This window comes from Nelumbo lutea, chromosome 1 (genome assembly GCF_056320005.1).
Source record: "Nelumbo lutea isolate HS-2025 chromosome 1, American lotus-T2T, whole genome shotgun sequence".
Lineage (NCBI taxonomy): Eukaryota > Viridiplantae > Streptophyta > Magnoliopsida > Proteales > Nelumbonaceae > Nelumbo > Nelumbo lutea.
The window spans coordinates 60,609,893-60,637,245 of NC_142684.1; the positions used below are offsets into that span (position 1 = coordinate 60,609,893).

At 39.7% G+C, this 27,353-nt stretch overlaps 1 protein-coding gene across 1 annotated transcript; it reads left to right on the forward strand.

The window, feature by feature from the left end:
* The first annotated feature begins 1,309 nt into the window (after positions 1-1,309).
* LOC148874798 (uncharacterized) lies at positions 1,310-25,777 on the forward strand. Its single transcript, XM_088963729.1, has 3 exons — positions 1,310-1,758; positions 24,831-24,985; positions 25,187-25,777. Exons 1-3 carry the CDS (start codon positions 1,536-1,538, stop codon positions 25,385-25,387), a joined length of 579 nt encoding a protein of 192 aa, XP_088819855.1. The 5' UTR covers positions 1,310-1,535; the 3' UTR covers positions 25,388-25,777.
* Positions 25,778-27,353: the final 1,576 nt, after the last annotated feature.

Below are 27,353 nucleotides of genomic sequence, written 5' to 3' on the forward strand. Positions count from 1 at the left end.
ATAAATTTAATACTCAACATAATATCAATAATCGGACTTTAGACTTGAGTGTTGATTTTAAATTCTAAACTGACCTTCTTGTCACAAATGAAAGTTGAGGTTTGTATTAGCTGAACATAATAACCGTTCAACAGGCTGTGGAACCAATGGTAATGCCCCATGTTAGTGATAAAATACATGGACCCATAGTGAGAAATTAAATGGTATGTTGTAGGTTTTGTATATTTTATTATATACTTGGAGAGTTATATGGGTTCCACAACATGTTGAACAACTATTGCATTATTGATCCTTATTCCTTTTTGAGTAGGGTAAATTGTTGAAACTAGACCTCTTCATGGGCTAGGTAGCCCGGTGGGCCAACCCAATCTAAGTCAGGTTTGGACAGGACTTCAAGTCCGCAAGTTCGGGCTCGGGCTTTCTCATAGAAGCCCTGCCCGAGCTTGAGGTCAACTTGATAATGTGTAATATAATAAAAATATATTTTATATAATAAATTTTTTCTTTATTACTCTTCTCTTTTTTCAATTAATAGTGAGATCTTTCATTATTTTTTAGGTTTTAAGGTCTTTTAATATAAATAAAGCAATTGTTTATTGAATAAAAAAAGAAACCAAATCTTTTTCCAATTTTCTAGCCAGACTTTAGACTTGGGCTTTGGGCTTTATATAAAGGTTGGGCTTGGGCTCGAGGCCTAAGCCTGATGGTCGAGTTGAGCTTGGGCTCGGGCCTGAGTATATTCTATCAATAAAAGACAAAGCCCGACCTAACCCGGCTTGGCCCACGAATAGGTCTAGCTGAAACCTTCTCTAAAGTTTTTGATTGTTGCTAAAACCTTCCATAAAATTTGGTAATTACAAGCACCTCCCTTGAATTTTTTGATATAATTGCGAGTAGACCCCTATGTTAGAATCTTCTAATAAGAGGCATAAAAATGTCCAAAATACCCATACAATAATTATTGAGAACCATTTTTATAGAAAAAAAAATACAAACCTTATGAACAAAAAAAAAAAGAATTTTTAGTTGTGAGTTTACCTTTAAGCGATTGATGTGAAAAGGGCAAATTTCTGAAAATAAATAAATTGGAAAGCGTTTAAAACAACGGTTCATATGAAGAGAAAAATTAGTAAATAAACATTTATGCTTATAGATGAATCTATTTGCAACTATTTTTGAAAGTTTAGGAGAGGTTATGGTAATTATTAAATATTAGGAGAGAAACTTAAGGGGACGTTTTAGCAATTGACCCTTCTAAAAATCGCTACCTCCAAATTACAGGCTAACTCCCTATAATTTCTCCTATTCAAAATATCTCACAAGGCATCTGGACATGTTCGTTCTTTCCATTCCTTTGGACGATGGTTTGGCTTCCACGTGACCTCCACATGGTTGAAGTTGAATTCCGAAAGTTCTGCAACTAAGCGGTCGAGAACATTTTTCTTGTCAATCATACCAAGAAATCCCGCCGACCCGCCCAATCTTTTGGTCCCCTGCGAGAGAGAGAGAGAGAGAGAGAGAGGAAGTGAGGGAGAATGAATGGGATTTCGGCTTATCCCTCCATATCTCCTCCTCAATTGAAACTCAAAACCAGCTGTTTCTGTTTTCCACCTACTTTTTCTGTTCATTATCTATCTTGCCAACGTCGCCGTTATCTCTCAGACAACAAACTAACAAACATTAGACTCACTGGAGGGTCTTCAAAGCTCCAGGTACAGTGCAGCAACAGCAGCGGCAGACCTGGGGGTTCTGGTTCGGGTACTGTTTGGATAGATAAGCCTTCTGTTGGAATTGGATTATCATTATAATCTTGGCATTTGATAATTTCTGTCTTAATTGTGAAAATATATCATGTCAATTATTACTTCTGTTTATTTTTTAATCTAATCTCTTTATGGCCCTTCTTAATTCAAACGTTGAGATGATTTCATTCAGGAAAGCCTTTTACTTCTTAAGGGATTTCTTTGAAACCTGATACCTCAAATTTGTGTTTTACCATGATAATTTGGTTTTATGGGTTAATATTGAATTGGTTAACCTCTGCTTCTCTTGGATTGTCGTTATGGTGTTGGCATTTGATAATTTCTTTCTTAATTGTGAAAATATGTTGTGCGAATTATTATTGCTTTTTTTATAGTTTCACTAATCACACAGTTAATGGGTTCAGAATCATCTGAGGAAGATTATGAAGCTATTGCTATTGGTCAGAGGGAAAACGATTTTATTTAGTTAAACTCTCTTGGAGAGGTCACTGATTTTAGCATAGCAAAAGTTATGGTGAGGGTGTCAAAGGATGTGGTGGTTGGGATCTATTGCTGGAGGAAGCCATGGAGGACCATAGAAAATTTTTTGCTAGTATCATCAAAGTTTCAGAATGATTGCTAAGATGGATGAGTGGAAAAACTAGAAAGGATAGGATAAAGAATGAAGCCGTTAGTAGAAACCAATGTTTTAGAACGTGGAGGTGTGACGTGAGGAGTTCCACTACCTAGAGGCATGAGGCATAGTTCAGAATGCAAGAGGCATAAGCCTCCCGAACACAAGGAGGCGTAAGCCTCCTTAAGAGGAGGGGGGTTAGGATGAGGATGAAGAGGAAGGGGGATCTCATTTTTTCTTTATTTTTAATAAAAATCTTTTATATTAAGAAGAATAAAGATGCATAGCATTAGTTGAAAGGGGGGGTCTTGTTGAAGCGGAGGCAGGGGGAAAACCACTTTCTTTCCCCTTATCTTTTCTTCCCTTCCCTTTTCTTTCCTTTTCTTTCCTTTTCTCTTTTTTTCTTCTCTTTCTTTTTCTTTACCTTCCCTTTTTTTTTTCTTTTCCTTTCCTTTTCTTCATTTTTTTTTCTTTTTTCTTTTTTTTTTCTGTCTTTTTATATCATATGTACATGAGGCGCATGCACGCCTCATGAAAAAAGCGCAAGAGGCGTACGCCTCAGAGGTGTTAGCGCCTCTGGCATACGCCTCAGGGCGTTTTGGGAGTGCCTCGCCTGGAGGCGTACCTCCAGGTGTACGCCTCCCATGCCTTTTAAAACAATGGTAGAAACCTAGGAGTAGCTCCAATAAGTGATAAAATGAGAGAGAGTAGGCTAAGATGGTTTGGTCATGTGCATAGAAGACCACCAACAGCTCCAATTAGAAGAAGTGATTTGTTGCAAGTGGAAGGGGCTAGAAGAGCTAGGGTTAGACCAAAAAGGACATGGGTAGAAGTAGTAACAAATGATTTAAGCACTAATAATTTAACAGTGGACATGGTTTTAAATAGAACAGAGAGGTAAAACAGGATTCATCATTCATGTAGCTGACCCCATATAGTTGGGATAGGGCAAGGCTCAGAATATTGAAAATATCAGCGCGTATCGTATGATACATATCGTTTTTCAGGGTCACCAATACACAAAGTATTAAGATTTGGTAGGTTTTAAGAGTTTTAAATGATAATAAATGTGACATATCCTCTGACAAAAGATCAGAACCAAAAATTAAAATAATAGAGTTTTGGTTCATTGAAATTCGCAATATACAAAATATGTGTTTTGAGAATATGGATACTTGAACCTTGGTATCATGGCAGATTCTAAGAAAGGTGTGGTTTGGCTGCATAAGAGACTTTTTGACTGGTTATCATCTTTACAGTTCACTGCAGTGGAAAATCATGGGGTTTATGTTATAGATGTTACATACATCCATGACTTAACTTGTTATGGCAATGCAAAGTGTAGTTTCCTTGGGGGACTTGTATTAAAAAGGTTATTTAAGAGGACTACTATTCCTTAAGATTTTTTCAGCTGCAGGCCGAATGAGGTTTGTTTTATCCTGGAAACTCTGATACACATCTGACCTCTTGGAGTTGGAGGTTGGACTACTTCAAATTACTACTGGGTTTAGTAAAGTGTATATAAATTGTTAAAGGTTGAGGTTTTGGGTCTTGAGGACAGTTTTCTACCATTTGCAGGGTTATGCAGAAAGAGAGGAATAAAAGTACCAAGTATACTATTTGTTGAAATAGTTTACTTCATTTCTTTTTTCTTATTTCGCCTAGTTAGGGTCTGTTTGGTCTGTTTAAAGTAATTATGTTATGGCTGTTATTGTACTTTAGTTACAGCAGGGGCACAAGGATCTTTTCCCTTTTTATTTATGGTTGCCCCATAAATATTAATATATTCTGGTGCTGCCAGAGATTATTATTGCTTGCGAATCATTTTTCTTCTCTTCTACCTTCACCCTTCTTCCTCTCTTTCCTCCTCCCCCTTACTTTCAGCTGTTCCTCTTCTGTTAAGATGGTATCAGAGTGGGTCTACTGGATGTGACGGCAGATCGAACAAAGTCTTCCCACTTCAACTTGCTGTCTTCTCCAGACTGAGAACAAAAACACTGACCTACGACTGGTACAAGCCTTCATGTTTTTTTTCTCTCTTTTCTTGGTCGTGTACCAAGAGAAAACTCAATGAATCTGGTCTGCTGAATGTTGTGAGAAAATTGTGAGGTTTAGACCTTTTTTTCTTGGATCGTGTGATCCTGTACCTGTGAAAGGGATGACTGTAGGTCACGGATGATCTGTTATTTCCCAGTTTTGGTGTGACTACAATTTTTTAAGGATCTCTCCTGATGGTTAATGCACTTAGACATTCTGGAAGATTGGTAGGTTGGAACTGTTAACTCCGTACAGGTCTGAAATCAATCTGAACTTGCTTTTTGTTTGGAAATTGGTGCTATTTGTGCTCAGTTTGTGTCTAAACCGAAGTGTGTATGTGGACTGCTTATTTGGTGTGGTGTTAGGATTTGTTTTTTGGTGTAATGAGGGATCCTAAGTTGTGTGTTGAGACTGAATAGGTTTTTTTTTTAACCATGTCGAGTTACACCTCCGTACAGGTGTAAGGAGGGATCCTCAGAGGATCTTTTGCCTAGTTGGTAGAGGGTTTGGAGAGTTTAAATCTGGCCGGATATTGCCAAGAAGTGGTGCTGTACTGTTTCTGCCCAAAACCCTAGCCGACTAGAGATTTTCGAAGTTACAGGTAAAAGCGAAGCTTTGGGTGTGGCGCTCTGTGCTTGGGAGGTGTCTTTTGACTTCTAAAAGAGGGCCGTTCAGGTTTGGAAGAGATTGGGAAGCTTTGGTAGGAGCGGCTGTATCATCTCTCTTTCTCCCCAATAGCCGGACGTAGTAAAACCCTAGTTTTCAAGCATCTGGGTACTGGTTTGACTTCAAGTAAGTTTATAAAGATCAAATTTCTGGTTTTTTTATTTTCATTTGATTAATGGAGCAATACGGAAGTGAGTTCAAGCAGGCATCGATTTCTGGGCTTGGCTTGGTTGATTCCGTTTTGATTGGTGTGACCACAATTAAGCTAGATGGGACAAATTATCTTGCTTGGGCACAGTCTATAAGAATTTATGTCTGTAGCAGAGGAAAATTAGGGTACTTCATAGGCAGTAAATTGAAACCCTAAGAGACAGACCCTGAATTTGAGAAATGGATGCAGGAGAACTATACTGTCATAGGATGGTTAGTCAACTCTATGCAGCCTCATATAAGTCAACACTATCTTTGGATGTCCTCGGCCAAAGAGATTTGGGACAGTGTTACTGAAACTTATTCACAAGAGTTGAATGTGGCTAGAGTCAACAAGTTAAAAAGTGATGTGAAGAACCTAAGATAGGGGGGAAGAGTGTGACAATGTACTACTCTATACTGAAATCCTTATGGCAGGAAATCGATGTTATGAAGATAATTGTATGGGAGAGTAAGAATGATGCAGAAATGTTTAGGAAGTTGGTGGAAAGAAACATGGTTTTTGAATTTCTTACTGGACTCAACCCTGAGTTTGACATTATTAGGCAAAATATTCTGGCCAAAGATGAGAATACTCTTGCTCAAGCATATGCTATGGTGAGTAGTGAGGAGAGTAGGCAGCAAGTTCAATTATAGAGTCCACCTACGAAACACTTTGCACATGCTGGAATAAAGCCGAAGGGTCCTGTTTCGACTGCTGCTACAGTAGTCCGAACAGGAAGGGTCTGTTGAAAATCTAATGGTTAACCCATCCAGTCGACCCCCTTAATCTATATTAGATTCTAATAATGTTTACAAAGACAGAAATGCCCTTACTTAAGTGTGGGGCAGAGTAACTCTAATAACACTGCCACATAAGCAAGTTACTTAATAAACAGAAGAAGACTAAACTACCCCTATTCGGCACATCTTAACACTCCCCCTCAAGCTGGAGAATATATGTCATATAATCCCAGCTTGTTACATAGATAGTTCACTTTCCCTGAGCTTAGAGCTTTTGTAAACAAATCTGCCCACTGGTCATTAGAGCCCACATGTTTTGTATTTATCTCTCTGGCAAGAACCTTCTCTCTCACAAAGTGGCAATCAACCTCTATGTGCTTTGTTCTCTCATGAAAGATAGGATTGGATGAGATATGTAGTGCAACTTGGTTGTCACAGTACAATTTCATAGGTTTATCCATGTGAAACCCAATTTCTTGTAGGAGATTCCTCAGCCACACTAATTCACATGTAGTGTGAGCCATGGCCCTATATTCAGCTTCAACACTGCTTCTGGCTGCAACCGTCTGCTTTTTACTCTTCCATGTCACGAGATTTCATCCCAGAAATGTGCAATAGCCTGTAGTAGATCTTCTGTCACTCACTGAGCCTACCCAGTCTGCTTCTGTATACCCAACTACTTCAAGTTTTCCTCCTGGTTTATACAATAGCCCACGGCCTGGAGCTCCTTTCAGATGCCTCACAATTCTAAGGACTGCATCCCAGTGAGGTATACGAGGATTCTGCATGAATTGGTTCACCACACTGACTGCAAAGGAGATGTCGGGTCTCGTGATAGTCAGATAGTTCAGCTTTACCACTAGTCGTCTATACCTTCTAGGATCTTCAAATACTTCTCCTGTATCACTACTCAACTTAACATTTGGTTCCATAGGGGTCTCAGTCGGTTTTGCACCTAACAGTCCTGTTTCTTCCAATAGATCAAGGACATATTTCCTTTAGCATAGATTCACACCTTGTTTTGACCTGGCAACCTCTATTCCCAAGAAATACTTTAATCTTCAAATACTTCTCCTGTATCATTGCTCAACTTAACATTTGGTTCCATAGGGGTCTCAGTCGGTTTTGCACCTAACAGTCCTGTTTCTTCCAATAGATCAATGACATATTTCCTTTGGCACAGATTCACACCTTGTTTTGACCTGGCAACCTCTATTCCCAAAAAATACTTTAATGTTCCAAGGTCCTTTATTTGATAATGATTTTGTAGAAATACCTTTAGTTCGCCAATCCCCAATTTATCACTATCAGTGATGACAATATCATCCACATAGACCACTAATAAAATCTTCCCAGCTTCTGAGTCATAGCTGAACACTGAGTGATCAACCTGGCATTGCTTCATTCCAAAACTCTTCACCACTTCGCTGAACTTTCCAAACCAAGCACGTGGAGATTGCTTCAACCCATAAATTGCTTTCTTCAGCCTGCACACTTTACCACCCTCCCCCTGAACAACAAACCCAGGTGGTTGCTCCATATATACCTCCTCCACTAAATCACCATGGAGGAAGGCATTCTTTATGTCAAGTTGAAGGAGAGGCCAATCATACATAACTGCCAAGGAAATTAGGATACGAACGGAACCAATTTTAGCCACCAGAGAGAATGTCTCCATGTAGTTCACACCATACAACTGTGAGTAACCTTTAGCAACAAGTCTGGCATTCAGACGCTCCACACTACCATCTGGCAAGTATTTCACAGTATACACCCATTTACAGCCCACAGCATGCTTCCCAGGTGGGAGAGTAGTAAGTTCCCACGTTTGAGTATGTTGGAGAGCAGAAAGTTCCTCCTCTATTGCCCGCCGCCATCCAGGTGAACTAAGAGCTTCTTGAACATTGTTAGGTAGGGAAATAGAAGACAAAAGTGAAACAAACTGGCGATGTGAGGCAGAAAGACGAGATAATGAAACAAAATTGGAGATGGGATGAAGTGTAGAACTACGTTTACCTTTCCGTAAGGCAATGGGTAGGTCAAGACCTGAAGTTTCAGCAATAGGAGCCATGAGAGGATCCGCAGATGAGGTAGAAGCAGGAGGAGGGGCCGGTGTCGTTCGACGTGTATACACTTGTCGGATCGGTGGTCGTTCAGTGGTGACCTGCACTGGATGAGGAGATGAGTCTACTCCAACAACAACCTCTGGAACTGAATCATTGACAGGAAGAGGAAGAGGAGGCAAGGGTGAGGACAAGGGTGCTTCATGACTGGAGAAGAAGGGGACAGACTCAAAAAAGGTGACATCAGGGCAGACATAGCACTTTCGGGCAATGGGATTATAACACTTGTACCCTTTTTGAGTCCGAGAGTAGCCAAGAAAGACACATTTAATTGAGCGTGCATCTAGCTTGTCTATTCCAGGACTCAGATTATGAACAAAGCACACAACCAAAGACACGAGGAGTTAATGGAAACGGAGATAAAGTGGGAAACAAGGTGAAGGGGGACCGACCATGAAGAATAAAAGAGGGCATCCGATTAATGAGAAAACATGCAGTGAGTACAACATCACTCCAAAACCGTTTAGGAACATGCATGTGGTGAAGCATAGACCGAGCAATTTCAAGAAGATGACGATTCTTCCGTTCAACCACCCCATTTTGTTGAGGGGTGAAAGCACACGAGGTCTGATGAATAATGCCATGCTGTTCTAAATACTGTTGAAATGCAGTAAGAAAGTATTCACGACCATTATCTGAACGGAGAACTTTGATTGGAACACCAAATTGTGTGCATATTTCAGCATGGAATTTTTGAAAAATGGAAAATAATTCACTTCTTTCTTTCATTAAGTAAATCTATGTCATTCTTGAACAATCATCAATAAAGGAGACAAAATACTTGTACCCATTATAAGACTCTATTTTGATTGGACCCCAAACATCTGAATGAACCAAAGAAAAAGGACTCAACATACAACTCTCAACTCTTGGACTGAAGGACACACGATGGTGTTTACCAAACTGACATGACTCACATTGTAAAACTGACAACTGACTCAATGATGGAACCAACATTTTGAGAACCTTGAGAGATGGATGTCCCAGTCGGCAATGCCATTGTGGAGGAGTAAGGGAAGTCTGAAGTGCAATTGAAGATCCACCACCGTCAAGGTAATACAATCCACCAGTTTCATGCCCCCCACCAATCTTCTTCCCCGTCTTGAGATCCTGAAAAACACAAGTGGAAGCAAAGAAGGTAACAGAACAGTTAAGAGCTTTGGTTATTTTACTAACAGACATAAGATTGAATGGAAACTTAGGTACGTATAAAACAGATGATAAGGGGACAGAAGCCAAGTCAACATTACCAACACCACAGATGGGAGATGAGGACCCATTGGCAAGTGTAACAGTTTGTGATGTGGAGGTTTCAGAAAGAGAAGAGAACACACTTGGAGTCCCGGTCATATGATCCGAGGCTCCAGAGTCAATAATCCAGGAAGGAGTTTTAGATGACATGCAAGCGATACCTGATTGGGCATATGTGGCAGTGGTATGCTGTGAAGTAGTTTGAAGGAACCGTTCATACTCATCACGTGGAACACTCACCATCTCCCTCCTAGAAGTAGATGTAGATGTGGGAGGTGTTAGGTCTTACAGTTTACTATCACTAATAGCAACCTCGCCTGCTACATCATGATTAGCCCATTTAGAGGGAGGGCCATGTAGGTCATAACAGAAATTCACTATGTGTCTATCCCTACCACAATGAGTACACTTCCTTGTAGAGTTATTTTTTCCTCTGCCACAGCCTCCCCCTGAGTCACGGCCACCCCGACCAATCATGGAATTGCCACGGCCCCCTCTGGAATGACCTCCCCCTCTTGTACTATGTCCACCACCTCTAGCTGTCACAAGTGCTGATCTATCATACTGTGTGGGGTTCTCTGTCTGGCCCAAAGAGATTCTACGAAGTCTTGAGAATACTTTCTCAAGTGTAGGAAGAGTAGAGCCCCCCAATATTTGAGCTCTAACTGGTTCATATTCCGACTTCAGCCCCACTAAAAATCTTGTAACATCTAGCTGCTCCCTTTGCTGTTGCTGAACTTGAATATCTGGAGTAAGGGGATGATAGACATTGAGTTCATTCCTTATATTCTTCATGCAGGCATAGTACTCTTCTAGTGTTTTGGTTCCTTGTTGTAAATCAAAGTACTCCTGATACATTTGATATACTCTTGTTGTGTTATCTTGTCTAGAATATAGCTTCTTAGCATGCTCCCATATATCCTTAGCCGTATCAAGGAACATGAAGTTGGCACTGATTTTGGGTTCCATACTATTCCACAGCCAAGTCATGATTTGAGCATCTTCTTGTTCCCAATCATCAAACCCTGGAGAGTCAACCGGTGGCTTCTCATCTCTAACATTCTTTACTTTCTTCTTTGCCTTGAGAAAAACTTCCACCGATTTAGCCCATGGAACATATTTCTCCCCATTTAGCTTAATTGAGGTCATTTGTACCCCTAGGTAGTCGGAGGAAATTATTACACTAGGTTTCTGATCATTGTAGCCATCTCCTATTACTGCCATTGTACTCTTTCACAGTTGTCTCTAACTTTACTTCTCAGCTACAAGCTGATTGATGTTGTTCACAGTTTGATATTTCAGCACCTATTGCAGCCTCTAAACACCACTGTTGACTTCACACACTTGTTCTTATTCACACTACTGCTGACTTCACACACTTACGTCCCACTTAAGCATCAGTTTACCATTCACTAATCACAAGTAGAGGCCCTCTTACAACCACTCAAGCACCACAACACAGCCAAATCTGCTGCACCTAGTTCAGACTTGTTTAACACACTTAAGAGGGCATTACACAACCACAAGGAGTTCGGCAAGTTCACTGCATTCTACCTTACACCACTCGGCCACTTGCAGCATCCCTAACACCATTCAACAACTTACAGCAGCCCTACACCATTCGGATACTGCACACACAACCCTTCCTAGGGCAACAATGAACCTAGTTCTCTAGGTTCTACTCAATACTAACAGCTTCTTGTAGGGTTTCTACCCAGAAATATAAGTAACACTAGAAGAAGAGCAAATCGACCTTCCTTTGAGAATATCAATCAACCATTCACTACTGAAGTCACTTTCCTTGTTGAAGAAGGTTATGCGCAGTAGAGAGACAAGCTGTAATGTTTCTGACCAAGGGCGAACCAGTTCTCTCCATCGACTGACCAGAAACGAAGGTGAAGAGTCACGAACAATGCTGAGGTGCTTTACCAACTGACTTAGGTCAGGAGCATGGCTCTGAACAGGAAGAGGAAGAAGAAGGGTATGTCGAAAATCTGATGGTTAACCCATCCAGTCGACCCCCTTAATCTATATTAGATTCTAATTGTTTACAAAGATAGAAATGCCCTTACTTAAGTGTGGAGAAGAGTAACTCTAATAACACTGCCACATAAGCAAGTTACTTAATAAACAGAAGAAGACTAAACTACCCCTATTTGGCACATCTTAACAGGTCCAACTAAGAAGGAGCAGGTATGTGAATATTGCAAGAAACCGAGGCATATGAAGGACACTTGCTGGAAGCTTCATCATGATCTTCTACTTGATCGATTTAAGGATAACAACAATTTTAAGAAGGGCAGTCAAACAGGAAAGCTAAGATAGTTAATGTTGCCACAGTACCTGAAGGAGGAAGTAAGGAGAGTGAAGAGAAGTCCACCATTGAACAGTTGGCAGCAATGAAGGCAGAATTTGAAAAGTATGGAAGGTTGTTAAATCACTTGGAGGCTACTGTTTCTACATCTCACTCTTCAGGCAACACATCATCATCATCAACTTTTGCTCACTCAGGTATTCGTGCTTCTGCAAACCATGCTTCAGTTTCAGGTAATCATAAAATCCCTTGGATCATTATTTCTGGTACATCAGACCATATGACCAGCTTGTCTAACATTTTCTGTTCATACCATATTTTTTCTGGTAAAGAGAAAATATCCCTTACTGATGGGTCTCTTGCTCCCATTTATGGAAAATGGGATATAAAGACCTCTGACACCCTTTATTTATCATCTGTCCTTCATGTCCCTAAACTTAATATAAATTTTTTATCTGTTAGTAGCTTAACTAAATCCATGAACTTTAGCATAACCTTCTTTCCCACTCATTGCATTTTTTAGGACCTACAGTCTCAGAGGATGATTGGGAGTGGCCATGAGGCGAACATAATATACTTGTTGGACACACCTGATAAGCTCTTGGTCCACCTCATGGAGTTGCCTTGGAGTTAGTCTTATCAAAGTCTGTTGACAAAGCCATGTTATGTCACTTTCGGTTTGGTCATTTGTCTTTTTCTGCTTTGAGTCATTTATTTCTAGATATGTTTAAGGGAGTGTCTTTAACAAGTCTTCATTGTGAGTCGTGTGAACTGGCAAAGCATTGTAGACAATCTTATTCAGTAAGCAATAAAAGATCTATTTTTCCTTTTCATATTGTTCACTCTGATATGTGGGGGCCATGCCATTTGCCTACTATGGGGGGTTACAGGTACTTTGTCCTTTTTATTGATGATTACTCTTGTTACACTTGGATTTATCTCATGAAATCCAGGGATGAAGTACCAACTATTGTGCAAAAATTTCATGAACTCATTCTCACCTAATTTAACACCTAGATCAAAATATTCTGTTCTGATAATGCTAAGGAGTATTTTGAGAAAAACCTCTCAACCTATCTTGAAACTTTTGGGGTTATTCATCAAAGTTTTTATTCCTACACTCCACAACAGAATGGACTGGCGGAAAGGAAGAACCAACATGTGGTTGAAGTTGCCAGATCCCTCCTTTTTACATCCCATGTTTCTATAAAACTTTGGGGAGATGCTGTCCTTACTGCTACCTTCTTGATTAACCGTATGCCTTCCCCAGTTCTTAACTTCAAAACCTCCTTTAGCCTTCTCTTTCCGGATGAGGATCTCTTCTCTCTTCCTCTTCGTGTTTTTGGGTGCATTTGCTATGTGCATGTTTACAGCCATCCAAGGCACAAATTTGAACCTAGGGCTCGTAAATGTGTTTTTCTGGGATATGCCTCCACACAAAAGGGATATTGCTGTTTTGATCCAGTTAGTGGCACCCGCTTTGTATCTCGGGATGTCACATTTGTTGAGTCGACTCCTTTCTTTAGTATTCCTCCTGGGGGGGGGGGAGAAATTTGAGGAACCCTTTACTTTGTCTCCAGTGGTTCCTCTTCCTGTTCCTTTTGAGTCATCTCATGAGGTGTCCACTTCTCCCATTGGACCTACCTCCAATATTCTTGTTCCTCCTCCTCCACCTCATCCTCCTGTAATTCCTCTTCATCCTGTTCTCCAAAGGTGGTACCAAAGGCACAGATTCAGACATGGGCAAGTTGTTTCCACTCTTACAGAAGAGCCTCTTGCTCCTCCCATCATTGAGGTAACAGGTCAGCCTTCCTCTGACTCATCTACTTCTTTCCCAGATCTTGATCTTCCTATTGCTCTCCGCAAGGGCAAGCTGAAGTGTACAACCCATTGTATCTCCAAACACCTACTACTCTTTTCTTGCTTCTATTTCTTCCCATGTGATACCTAGGTCTGTACCAGAAGCCTTATCTAAACCTGAATGGAGAGATGCTATGATGTCTAAACTAGATGCTTTGCATAAGAACCATACGTGGGATATTGTTGACTTGCCTGAAGGGAAGGAACTAGTGGGTTGTAAATGGGTATTAAGGCCAGGCTGGTTGCTAAAGGCTACACTTAGATGTATGGTATTGGCTATCTTGAGACATTTGCCCCTGTGGCTAAGATGACATCAGTCCGGGTTTTGTTATCTCTAGCTGCTACTTTTGATTGGCCTCTCCACCAGTTTGATGTTAAAAATGCCTTCTTGAATGGAGATCTATATGAAGAGGTCTATATGTCTTTGCTTCCGGGGGTGTATGGAAAGGAAATGCAGGGGAAGGTGTGTAAACTGCAGAAATCCATTTATGGTCTCAAACAGTCTTCTCGGGCTTGGTTCGAGAGGTTCAGGGCTGCTCTTGTCTTCTTTGGTTACACACAAACTCAATCTGATCATACCCTGTTCTTGAAAAGAAGTCTCTCTGGTGACCTTTTTGATAGTTTATGGTAATGACACCCAAGAGGTTAGTAAACTCAAAAGATTTCTTAACTCCGAATTTGAGATCAAGGATTTAGGAGATCTTCGATACTTTTTGGGCATTAAAGTTTATAGATCTAAGGATGGTATCTTCATTTCTCAGCGCAAATATGTTCTTGACCTCCTTGTTGAGACTGGTAAACTTGGTGCTAAATCAGCCTCCACTCCTATTGTTCCCAATCATAAGCTTTCTATTACAGATGGTGAACTTTTATTTGATAGGGGAGTGTTTAAGAGATTGCTTGGGAAGTTGTTATATCTTTGCATGACTTGGTTGGACATTTCCTATGCAGTGAGTGTTATTAGTCAATTTATGCATTCTCCCAGAGATACTCATTTAGCTGTTGCAGAATGAGTTCTGTGCTACTTGAAAGGTATTCTATTTGCCAAACATGAACATATGAAGTTGGAAGCATTCACTGATGCTGATTGGGCAGGATGTACTGATGATAGGAGATCCACCTCGGGTTATTGTGCTTTGGTGGCGGGGAACATTGTTTCATGGAGGAGTACGAAACAGTCTCTGGTTGCCAGATCCTTGGTTGAAGCAGAATACAGGGCAATGGCACATGGTGTGTCAGAATTACTGTGGCTACGATCCCTTTTAGAAGAATTGGGGGTTGACTATGAGAAGCCAATGATGCTCTACTGTGACAACCAAGCAGCTATCAATATTGCATATAATCCTGTTCAACATGATAGAACTAAGCATATTGAGGTTGATGGACATTTTATACGGGAAAGAGTTTCCTCAGAAGAAGATTATTTGCCATTCATCACCTCTGAAGAACAGTTGGCTGATATTTTGACCAAGGTAGTTCCAAAAGGGAAGTTGACACACTATATAAGCAAGCTGGGCATGATTGACATCTATGCTCAGTTTGAGGGGGAGTGTAAAGAGATTGGGCTGAATGGGCCCTAGTATCTATTTTTGTATTTTGTTTTTATTTATTTGTTGCTAATGGGCCTATCTTAATGGGCCTGTTATTTCTTTTTTCTAGTTCTCTTTATGTTACTGCCTAGCTAGCCGCCCACTTAAGGGTATACTTGTAATTATGTTAAGACTGAAGTTTAGTAAAAAGGATTAGAGAAGGGAGGGAAGAGATTCAAACTCTTCTTCCTCCTCTTTTCTCCATCTTCTTTCTCTTGTACTGCTGTTCTCTTCTTTTTTTCCTCTTTTCTCTCTAATTTTTTCCAAATTTACATCTATTTTAGAGGACTTATTTAATCTGACCAGACGCACTAGAGATACATGTTGGGAACCCCATGGGAAATCTAAATGGGCATAGGAATTGAGTAAGAAATCAACAGCTGATCAGAGTAAGAAGCCAATCCAGCAGAATTAGAAGGGGAAGAGGGGTGTTAGATACTCCCTATTCTGTTCTTTCACAGGCCTCCCTGGTTTCAGAACCTTCTTGGTCCTCTTTCTTATTAGAAAACACCTCAACAATGTCCTTCTTCTGTCCCTCCTGTGGTTCTCCACTTGGATCAGCAGAGTTAACAAGTTTCCCAGACTGTTTATCCTCGCTTTAGGTTTGAACTGGTTGCACCGACATGTTTCCTAGAAGTGGAGAAAGTGGTGCTTCACCAGGACTAGTAGGCTCTTCTCTTCTTAAATTCGAGACCTCCACAGTTCTATTTTTCCTTTGCTCTCAAGTTGTCTGAATGCAATTCTGGCTCAGTCCCTGCTTCCAGGATTTGGAACCCTTTCTCGCCTTCAAAAATCATTGCTTTGGTGTGGGCAGCAGCCTAGACAGGTGTCTGTCTAAGGCAAATCTGATCAGAAGGGGGGGGGTGCAGATTTATGATCAGAGTTGTATTCTTTGTGGGCAGGGGTCTGAATACACAAATCATCTCTTCATCCACTGTCCTGTTGCATCCTGTTTCTGGTGGCACTACCTTTCTGCTGTGGGGGTTTTCTGGTCATGCCTAGTACTATCATGGATCTATTGTGGGGCTGGAACCTTCATGGCCTCTCAAATCTTGCAAGCTGTGTCTGGGTTACTATCCCAGCTGCTGTGATAATTACTGTGTGGGCTGAAAAAAATAGAAGGCTGTTCCACCAGACCTCAAAGGATATGGAGGAACTAATTTCCTTTTCTTTCAGAAATCTGGAATTTTGGGTCTCAGCTGCTAAGTGATTTCAGCAACATAACTTGGCATTGTTGCTGAGTTCTAAGCCTGTGGGAGTTATAGCCTTGTTGTGTTGTATTATCTTTGGCATGGCCAGGGGTTCGTTCCTTGGGGGCTTGTTGTGATCTTGTTTATAAAATTTACCAAACAATGACAATATAAACTCCAACCATATGAGCTTCTCCGATGGTACAGAGAGAAGGGAGAAGAATGGAGATGAGAAGGGAAAAAGGTGATTCAGATATTCCTTCTGTTTTTTAGGGTCTCTCATGAGCTATTTATATCTCATCATATCAGGCTTTCATCACGCCAATTACAAGCACATGGGGAGGTCGAGCTAGTTATGCTGATGTGGCCTCCTCGTGTATACAAACTTGATAGGCTGTGCTATATGAGATACTTCCACTGATCTGTTAGCTTTAATGCCTGAAGAGATGGCTGGGCTTGGGCCCTATATGCCAATGGGGGACTGCTGTGCTGGTCCATGTTCCTATCAGCTCCACCCTCTTTGGAAACAACCTTGTCCTCAAGGTTGAAGTCAAGGAATTTGTACTGCAGCTTCAAAATGTCTTCCCATATTGCATCTTCCACAGCTAGGCTCTTCCATCTAACAAGAGCTTGCTTAACTTGTTTTGCTCCAGACTTGATCCACCTGAAACCACTGACGGACTGAGGTTCCAAGATGAGTGCACCTTCCTCTGAACACTGGTAAAGTGTTGCTGACTTTGGCAGATTAGCTGATGGAGAGATGCATGGTTTTAGCAGCCTAACATGAAATACCGGGTGTAATTTGGATTTAGCAAGGAGATCCAATCTGTATTCAACCTGGCCCACTCTTTCAATCACCTTGAATGGTCCAAAGTAATAAGGTGCCAACTTTTTCCAGGCAAGCTGAGACAATGAAGTCTGCAAGTAGGGTTGGAGTTTAAGGTAAACCAGATCCCCAATCTGAAACTCCAACTCTTTGTGCTTCTGGTCATATGAAAGCTTCATTCATTGTTAGGCCTTTTATAAGTGTAATTTGAGGTTCCTGAGCATTTCATCTTGAGTAGACAACTAATCTTCCACTTAAGCAACCGCAGTAGAGCCCTTTCATAGGGCAACACGGTAGGAGGATCACACCCCTAGAGAATTTTAAAGGTAGTACCTTCTGGGACTTGGTAAGAGGTGTCATACCAGAACTCAGCCCATGGAAGCCATTGGGCCCATTGCTTGGGTTTGCCCCCGATAAAGCGACATAAGTAGGTCTCTAGACAATGATTGACGACTTCAGATTGCCCATCTGTTTGTGGATGATAGCTAGTCATGTGCAGCATCCAAACTCCTTGGGCTTGAAAATAAGCCTCCCAAAAGTGAGTCATGAATAGGGGGTCTCTATTAGTGAGTATGGAGCTAGGTGTTCCATGTAACTTGACTATCTCCTTAACATAAGCCTTAGCCACATTGGTTGTTGTGTATGGATGCGGGAAAGCCACAAAATGAGCATACTTGCTCAACCTGTCAACTGCCACCAGTATTACTGATTTTCCCTGAGACTTACGTAGTTGAATAAGGAAATCCATTGTTATTATCATCCCAAATGTTGTTTGGAATAGGTAATGGCTGAACCGTTGAAGCAAACCAATTGGAACCTGTGTACTGTATTTTTGTAGTTGGCAAGTAGGACATTTGGCAACATATTCTTTTGATCATGGACTTCATCCCCTTCCAATAGTAATGCATGGATAGACATTTATAGGTATGTAAGACCCCAAAATGACCTCCAACCACTGAATCATGAAATATCTGAAGTAAGTCATCATAATGGGCTGAGGGGTTGGCAACCACTAGCTGTCCTTTGTAAAATAAGGTGGAATCAACAACTGCATACCCTGGAACAGATGCTGGATTAAGCTTCCACTTGGAACAGATCTAAATGAGAGTTGAATCTTGTTGGGCCTCGACCTTTATCTGATCCAAGAGTGGATACTTAGGCCTGGAAACTCCTGATGGGTGCAGCTCCCCAGCCTGAGAAAGCATATCAACTTACTGTATTGGCTGGACTGTGTTTATATTCTATGTGAAAGTCATAGTCCAATAACTTAAAAGCCCAACATTGCTGCTCTGGGCTGAGTACACGCTGGTCGAAAAGGTGGTGGATGCTCCTATGGTCTGTGCAGACCGTAAACTTCCAGCCCAAGAGATAAGCCCACCGTTTTTGGATGGTTAGGACTATAGCCATTAATTCCTTTTCATAAGTAGATTTAGACTGGGCCTGTGGAGATAAGGCCTTGTTGAAATAGGCTATAGGTTGTCCTCCTTACATCAACACAGCATCAACTCCATGATTCACTGCATCTGTTTCAACAATAAATTCCTTGGAGAAGTCGGGTAGAATCAAAGTGGGTGGAGATGTCACTGCTTGTTTGAGGGACTGAAACACTTGTTATTGCCTTTTCATCCCATTTAAATGCATTCTTCTTCAGTAATTGAGTTAAAGGAGCTGCCAAGATGCCATAACCTTAGATGAATTGCTGGTAATAACTGGTCAGGCCCAAGAATCCTTGTAAGGACTTCTGTGAAGTGGGATGGGTCCATTCTGCCATACAACTTGAACTTATTTCCTCTGGATCAGTATAGACCTTGCCACTTGATATAATATGGGCCAAGTAATGGACCTTGGCTTGGCCAAAGGAACATTTGTTGGGCTTGACAAAAAGCTGATGTTCCCGGAGAAGAGTCAAAGTGCTACATAGATGCTCCTTGTGTCCCTGCCATGATGAACTAACTATAGACAAAAATGTCATCAAAGGATACCAAGATAAAACGGCACAAATACGGTTTGAAGACATCATTTTTAAGTAGTTGGAAGGTTGAAGGAGCATTGGTAAGCTCAAAGGACATAACCAAAAATTCATACTGACCATCTTGGGTCTAAATGTCATTTTGTGAGTATCATGTAGGTGCACAGGTATCTGGTGATAACCTGATCGTAAATTTAGTTTAGAGAAGAATATAGCTTTGCCCAGCTCATCATGTAGAGACTGAATTTTAGTCTCTATACCTCAAACAACTCAATAAGAGGGATGGGAAATCTATCATTCACAGTGATCTGATTTAAAGCACGATAATCAACATAAAATTGCCATGATCCATCCTTCTTAACAAGAACGGGAGAAGAAAAGGGGCTGCTACTTGATTGGATAAAATTCTTTTTCCAATAGGTCCTTCACCATTTTCTCAATCTCCATTCTTTGGTAATATGGGTAATAGGAATGCCCCACATTGGTGGGAGCTGCTCTGGGTTGGAGTATTATATTATGCTCGTGAGACCACTCTGATGACAAGGATTTGGGCTCCTGAAAGACATCTGAAAACTCCCTCAAGAGTTGCTGAAGCTCTGTTTGTAGTTCAGTGATTTCTTTTCCATTGTATTTTTTAGTCAGAATTGGACCTTGGCCCATGAGGCCTAGATGCATGAAAGTGGAAATACCATAGGCTTGGCATGATTCAATATGGCCTTAGGAGATTCATAGTGGTAGCTTTTGGTTCCAATCTCTTGAGCTGATGGGGCCCACTTGGTGGAGCCATGGGATACACGAGTCAAGATAATATCAATCCTGAAGAACTCTAGAGGGTGTGGATCTATATAGAACGAACAACAGTGTATCCACAACCCAACCATTTTACAAACTCCATCAGACATGATTTTATGTCTGTTAGCCACATGGATTGCAAAGGGAACTATTGATTTACCACCATTCCCATTTGATTGATTAACTGGGTGGTAATGAAGTTCAATGAACTTCCACTGTCAATCAATATCACAACCTCTTGGCCCATGAGTGAGCCCATCATCTTCATAGTCTGAGGGGTCCTAACCCCAGTAAGGCATGTGAAACCTCATATGTTTCTTGAGCACTGTATCAGTGGGGTCCACTGGGGAATCTTTAGCCTCCTTGGTTTCGCTTTAACTTCCTCGGGTGTGTAAAAGAAATAGCTGTTGGGCCTTGCAACAGTGTCCGAGAGCGAAATTTTCCTCACAATTATAACACAACCCCTTATCTCCATGGGCTTGCATCTTGGCCCATGAGAGTTTCTTAATGTGGACTAGGACCTGGTTTGGTGTCTTGGGTATGCCCAATTCAACCCGTGTTGGAGGGGCCTTAAGGATTGACCCATGTTCTAGTCTAAGTGGTGGCTTAAGGGGGTTCTTAATGAGTGGTGCTAGGGACCGATTCACCTTCTTGTATCTCTCAATCTTTTCTTCAAATAGTCAGGCCAAACCCACAACAGCCATTACTGTTGATGATTACATAGTTTTCATCTCTAGTCTGATATCCTCTCCAAGGCCCCCTACAAAACACCCCGTTAATGCTCTCTCCGGCCATCCATGAATCCTAGAAGCCAGTCTCTCAAATTGGTTTTGATATTCTCTTACAGTCCCAATTTAGCATAATTTGACAAGCGGTTTGTTGAAGTCTTGAAACCTAGAAGGGCAGAAGCGAACTTTGAGAGTTCTGGTAAAATAATTTCAGGTTAGTTGAGGATGAGACCTTTTGTACCATTGGTACCATAGGCTGGTTTCCCTATCTAAGTGAATCGAGGCAATTTGGATCCTCTGAGAAGTAGGGATGTCATGAAATTGAAAGGATTGCTCAACTTTGTAAATCCAGGGTATATGATCCTCACCTGAGAAGATTGGGAAGTTGATCTTCACTGCTTGCACAGATGGAGTTCCCATCTGTCGATGGCTATTCCCACTGGAACCTTCTCGATTGCCTTCCTTGTTCGATCGCATTGAGCTTTTGTTGAACTGAGAGATGAACACAGAGAAAGTTTCCTTCATTTCCTTCAAATCCCCATCTAGCTTGGGAAGTTGTACTTCAAGCTGATCCACTTGCTCATCCACTATGCTGTCTTTAGTGTTGGACATTCTGGATTGTTGACTTTGATAACAATTGAAAATTGATAAACCCTGAAGTCTGATCATATGAGCTTCTTGGAGAATGAATACAGCAAGAAGGGAGAAGAATGGAGATGAGAAGGGAAAAAGGTAGCTCAGATATTTTTGAGATGTTTATATCTCATCATATCAATCTTCCATTACACCAATTACAAGCACATGGGGAGGTCAAGTGAGTTATGCTGATATGGCCTCCTGGTGTGTACAAACTTGATAAGATGTGCTATGTGAGATACTCCCACTAAGCTGTTGGCTTTAATGCCTGAAGCATGAGGTAGCTGGGATTGGGCCCTAGGTGCTAATGGGGTACTTCTGTGCTGGTCCATGACTTCCTATCAGACAACATATTTGGTAATGATAGTTTAGCTTATTTGGAAATGTATTTTGTCTTCCAAGCGGCTAGTCTGTTTTCAAAGCACTCTGTTACTGGATCCTATAGCAATTTTAAGATGCAACTAGCATCAAGTGGGAGATCCACATATCTTGAGTGGAGTATGCCTTTTCTGTACCCTAACATTGAGGCTAACTCATTTATTTGGATGCACTCCAACATGTATGATACTTTTGCCTGACGCTGCTAACACAAAAAATAACATGTCATTTGCAAACCACAAAAGTGAAACCTTCCTTGTCTCCCTACTGGAAAACCTTTAATAAAGCCTTCGTCAATTCCTTTGTTTGTCAAGAGAGGACAACAGATCACCCTATCATGTTTTAAAACATGGAGGCGTGACATGAGGCATTCCACTACATGGAGGCAAACGTAAGAGGCGTAAGCCTCCTTAAGAGGAGGGGGATGAGGAGGAAGGAGGAGGAGGGAGAGGAAGAAGAGGAAGGAGGATCTCATCTTTCTTTTTTTATTAATAAATATCATCCATGCCTTATCCCCATATAGTTGGGGTAAGGCATGGATGATGATGATGATCTTTTATATTAAGGAGGATCTTATTTTTTTTCTTTTTTCTTTTCCTTTCCCTTCCCTTTTCTTTTCTTTCCTTTTTCTTTCTTTTTTTTTCATTTTTTGTTTTTTTTTGTTTTTTGTATGAGGTGTCCATGAGGCGCAGCACATGAGGTGTATGCCTCTAGCACACCTCATGCCAAAGGCGTACGCCTTAGAGGCATCAATGTCTCTGGCATACACCTCCGGGCATTTTCGGGGTGCCTTCACCTCCCATGCCTTTTAAAACACTGGTCTAATTCCCCTTGAGCTTTTAAAGAATCCTGTGGATGATCCATTTATGAGAATTGTGAATTCCATAGTCATTACACATACCTTCATCCAATTTCACCAAGTCTCAACGAAATTCATCATATCCACAATATAGTAAATGTTGTCAAATTCTTTTCAAAAAAGGGTAATGAGTAGTGCATCGTATAAAAAATATGTTATCGGAGCTATTGGCCTTCTTCCGGGAAAACTTTGTTCTTGGTGATGATTTTACCTACTTTACAAAACAATCTTTGTATGCATAAGACTGATGAAAAAAAATTCTTGTAACTGTAAAGAGTTACTACAGCACTATTAATGAGGTTATAACTTAAGAGATTACTTAACATTTCCATGCATGTGATATTTACCACAATTTAAGGTATTTGTCTTACATAAAATGTGATACAAAAAGGGAAAAAAAAAGTGTGGCTTTGTAGTAAAATGATTTTCTGTATTCCGTTAGGACTTAGGATAATGGGAAAAATCTCTTAAAACCTGAGGCCTTGGAGTGATGCTTTGGTGTTGAATTTCTTTAAATTGGAAGCACTAATAAGGCTATGGAAAATACTACATATCTTTCTTGTTATGTATCTTCTCAATAGCTTTTATCAAACTACATCAGCTTTCTTGTGACTATTAACTATATAACTATATAACTATATAACTATATATGAGGAATGAGTGTGAACTTATAAGATGAATTTATTTTCCAGTTTTCAAGTTCTGTCATGTGAAAGCCATTAACTTCTTGCAGGCTTCTCCTTTTGGTACTACCAATTCATTTTTGGAGTTTGACATTTCCTTGAGATCTTCTATTTCTTTCATTTTGAAACATCTTCCCTCCTGCAGTACTATGTGTACCGGATTACATGGTTTAAAATGACCATAGGACTAAGAGATGAGATTTGGGGGTCCAGTATTGGATATAACTGGCTGCTGTTCATATTAGAAGGATTCTCAGGTTGTCTCATTACCACATGGGACTTGAGCACAATTAGAGGTGTCAATTGGACTGGATTTGGTCCAACCCGACCCAGTCCAATGTGAGTCCACTTACAAATGGACTGGACCCAATCCAGTCCAAATCCAATACAAACCAAAACCAATCCAATCCATTAAAATGTAAATAGATTGGATTGGATCCAATCCAAACCGAATGAAATATAAAAAATTAGATAAAAGTACTTTTGACATTGGAAAAAAACTTTTGTAAAAGTATTTTGATAAAAGTATTTTCATAGAAGTGCTTTTACAAAAGCACTTTATTGAAAGTATTTCGTAAAAGTGCTTTTGTAAAAGCACTTTTAGATAAGTACTTTCGTAGACTTATAAAAGTGCTTTTGTAAAAGTAATTTTACAGTGCTTTTATAAAAGTACTTTCATAAAAGTCCTTTTGTAAAAGTACTTCCATAAAAGTGCTTTCGTAAAAGTGCTTTTGTAAAAATGCTTTCGTAAAAGTACTTTTATAAAAGTACTTTAGTAGAAGTGCTTTTGTAAAAGTGCTTTTATTAAAGTGCTTTCGTAAAAGCACTTTTGTAAAAATTCTTTAGTAAAAGTATTTTTATAAGTGTATTTTCGTAAAAATAATTTTCATAAAATTACTTTTATAAAAGTGCTTTTGTAAAAGTGTTTTTAAAAATGCTTTCGTAAAAGCACTTTCATAAAAATGATTTTATGCTGGCTTTGATTGATTTCAAATTGGATAAGGGTTTGGCCTCATGATCGGATTATTGGAAATTTGGTTTAGGTCCAATTCAAACCGAATATGGACCAATTTATTTTGGATTGGCCCAATCCAATAATTATAATGGACCGTCCAAATCCGATTTGATAAGGTTTGGATCGGATTGGATCCAAACCAAAACCGGTCAATAGATACCCCTAAGCACAATTACAAAAATTGGTGAAATAAGAGGAACACTTCTAAGATTTGTTTTAAAGTTGATTGTGCACTATGAACTCTTTTTTTTATTCTACCTTTCTATAGTTCTATTACTTCCTTTTTTTTTTTGTCTTTTCACATTATATGGTTTTCTTGTTCTTGTTTCATCATAGATGGCTACCATGTGTTGCATCTATGCTTATCTTTTTTAAAGAAAGGGAAACAATATAAATATCCAATAAAGAGACAACTGACAGGGAGAGGAAACTGTTTATGTTGGTATTCATAATCTTCAATGGGTTTACCATTCCATTTTTTATATAGATTAATACGGTTGATCTCATATTATCAGTACAGATAAACTTAAATACACTAGTGTTTAGCATTATATATTATTACTTCCTTCGATGTTTATTTGAAAAAGTGAGATTGGATCTTGCAGATGAAAATGAGAGCAGGAGCATTTTAGATGCCTTTTTCCTGGGCAAGGCTCTGGCAGAAGTACTTAATGAGCGTATAGAATCTACAGTTGGTGAATTGTTGAGTGCAGTTGGCAGGTTACAAGCTGAGCAGAAAAAGCAAGTACAAGAATTCCAGGTAGAACTCAGCTTTGACTGATGAGTTGCTAACTTGCTACTGCATTTTTAATGCCATCTTGGTTACTTCATGCTTATATTATTATGTTTAACCTTGAAAAAATACAGGTAATTAATAATCTGCAAAGCGAAGACCTGCATCCTAGTATATTTTCATGCTATGTACACTTATTATGTTTGTCCTTTTTCGTGGTTAACATAGGAGGATGTGATCGAAAGAGCCAAACGAGCAAAGGAGAAGGCAGCACGCGAAGCAATGGAAACACAAGGGCTTATTGTCAAACCTGCCGCAGAAACACCTGCAGTCAGTGATGTGACTCCTGAAGTTTCATCATCTTCATCTGAGTCAACAATCACCAGCACTAATGGAGATCCTACTAACAAGGACCCCATACTTGGGTAATTACTTCCTTTTTTTAATATGGGTATGTGCCTCCATATCTGATCTGCAATTCAGATCTGAGCATACATGTTCATTTCCTAGTAATCCAGTACAGCATATGTTTTGTCAAATGTTCACTTGGCAATGGAAAGCTCCATGGTTGCTATCATATCCCATTTATTTCAACCAGGTTTTTCCAGTTGCAACTCAAGTAAATTTAAGATGCATAGGGATGTCATGGCAAATCCAGGTGGTTAATCAAGACCCTTAAAAATAGGCTTTGCTGCCATATGGTGCTGTTGGGGTTTGGATTCATACGTGTGGTCCCTTTTATGGGGCCTCCATTTTTTCATGTAAATGTAAATGGCGAAAATCATTTGAAAGAAATGGAAAATGAGGTTTCTGGCAAAAGGATGATGGCCTAAGATGAGGAGAAAGACCCAACACCAATGAAAGAAGTTATACTACATCTTATGGTTCTTATCTATTCGGTCATTGCTTTCTTTCTGTAAAGGTGGCACTTTTGTGTATCTGAACTGCTCAATTCATTACCAAAAAAAATGCTCAGTTCAATAATGAACTAATATACATTTCTAACGAAGTAAAAAATCTTGAAGCAAAAGAAAAAAAAATCTTATAAACAAAATGGTGGCTAGAGTTGTAAATCGGATCATGCCGGGCTGGCACATGGCTTTGTGGGTTGCCCGTGCTTTGGCAGGTTGTGCTTGCCTCCTCTGGGATACATCAAAGGTCAGCCCCGGTATGACCCATGGCATGGGTTGTGGGCTGAGCTTTGGGCCAGATCAGGCCATGAGAGGCTTATTTTAAAAAAAATGGAAAAATAATGAAAGATTGAAAATAAACAAAAGAGACAAGTTGAAAAAATCTTAAAATTTTATTTTATATGAATTTTGATGTATATAATTGTTTATAAAATGAAATTAAAAAATTGCAATATAATTAGAATAAAATAGTTAACTAATGTACGTAGATTGGTGGGGACTTGTTTGATGTAACGACAACACCAACCATTCCTTGGTGTCAAGGTTCAAAGTATTGATACGTATCGGCCGATATGTATCATGCTGATGCTTACTGATACACCCCTCTAGGGGTTGTATCGGGTCAGCCATCTATTCAAAGGGTAGCCGGGCCTTAAGTCGATCTCTCTGAACCGGTTTTGGAAAAAAATAAGTAAAACTAATAAAAATGTATCAACACAGGCCTATATGCCCTACCAGTGTATTGGCCCATGTCGATATTTGGAACCTTGCTTGGTGTAATGGAGAAATCTCGGATTGACAAACCAGAGAATACTGGTTTAGAGTTAGAGTAGCCACTTTATGGAGAAAAAAGGAAAAAAAGTCTTAAGTTCAGGTCTTGTATCCATAGGGCTGCAAATGGGTCAAATTGAATATCTAAATTTGGTTTTGTTTATATTTGGATTCAAATGGAATTTTATCCATTGTTTCTTTTATCAAATACCAATCGAATTTGGATTGCAATTTTGCTGCAAATGGGTCAAATTGAATATCTAAATTTGGTTTTGTTTATATTTGGATTCAAATGGAATTTTATCCATTGTTTCTTTTATCAAATACCAATCGAATTTGGATTGCAATTTTGATATTGAATAGTATTAATAAACTAAAAATAAATGATCAAAATATTACATATTATTAATAAATGAAACTTGAACCAACTTATTTAGTAAAAACACAACATTTAGATTAGCTTTACAAATAGATAAATATAAAATTTAGGCATTAGCCTTCGGTGCATTCTATGGAAATTGTAGCAGCATAACTCCAAATGCAAATGAACCAGTTATAAATCAATATGTTATAATGGCATCTTTGATGTTAAAGTCTTAAACACACTTTGTGAAATGTGGAAGTACACTTGTAATGCGAACCAATAAAAAGTAAATAAATCATGTGATGTGTTTAATGTATTGGTTGAAATTTTAATTAACATGAAACAAATA

Bases quoted from the DNA above. Each gene is read 5' to 3' on its own strand.
- LOC148874798 (XM_088963729.1), top strand. From the start codon at position 1,536: ATGAATGGGATTTCGGCTTATCCCTCCATATCTCCTCCTCAATTGAAA. The intron at 1,759-24,830 runs GTACTGTTTGGA...TGGATCTTGCAG, and splicing joins ACCTGGGGGTTCTGGTTCGG to ATGAAAATGAGAGCAGGAGC. The intron at 24,986-25,186 runs GTAGAACTCAGC...TGGTTAACATAG, and splicing joins AGCAAGTACAAGAATTCCAG to GAGGATGTGATCGAAAGAGC.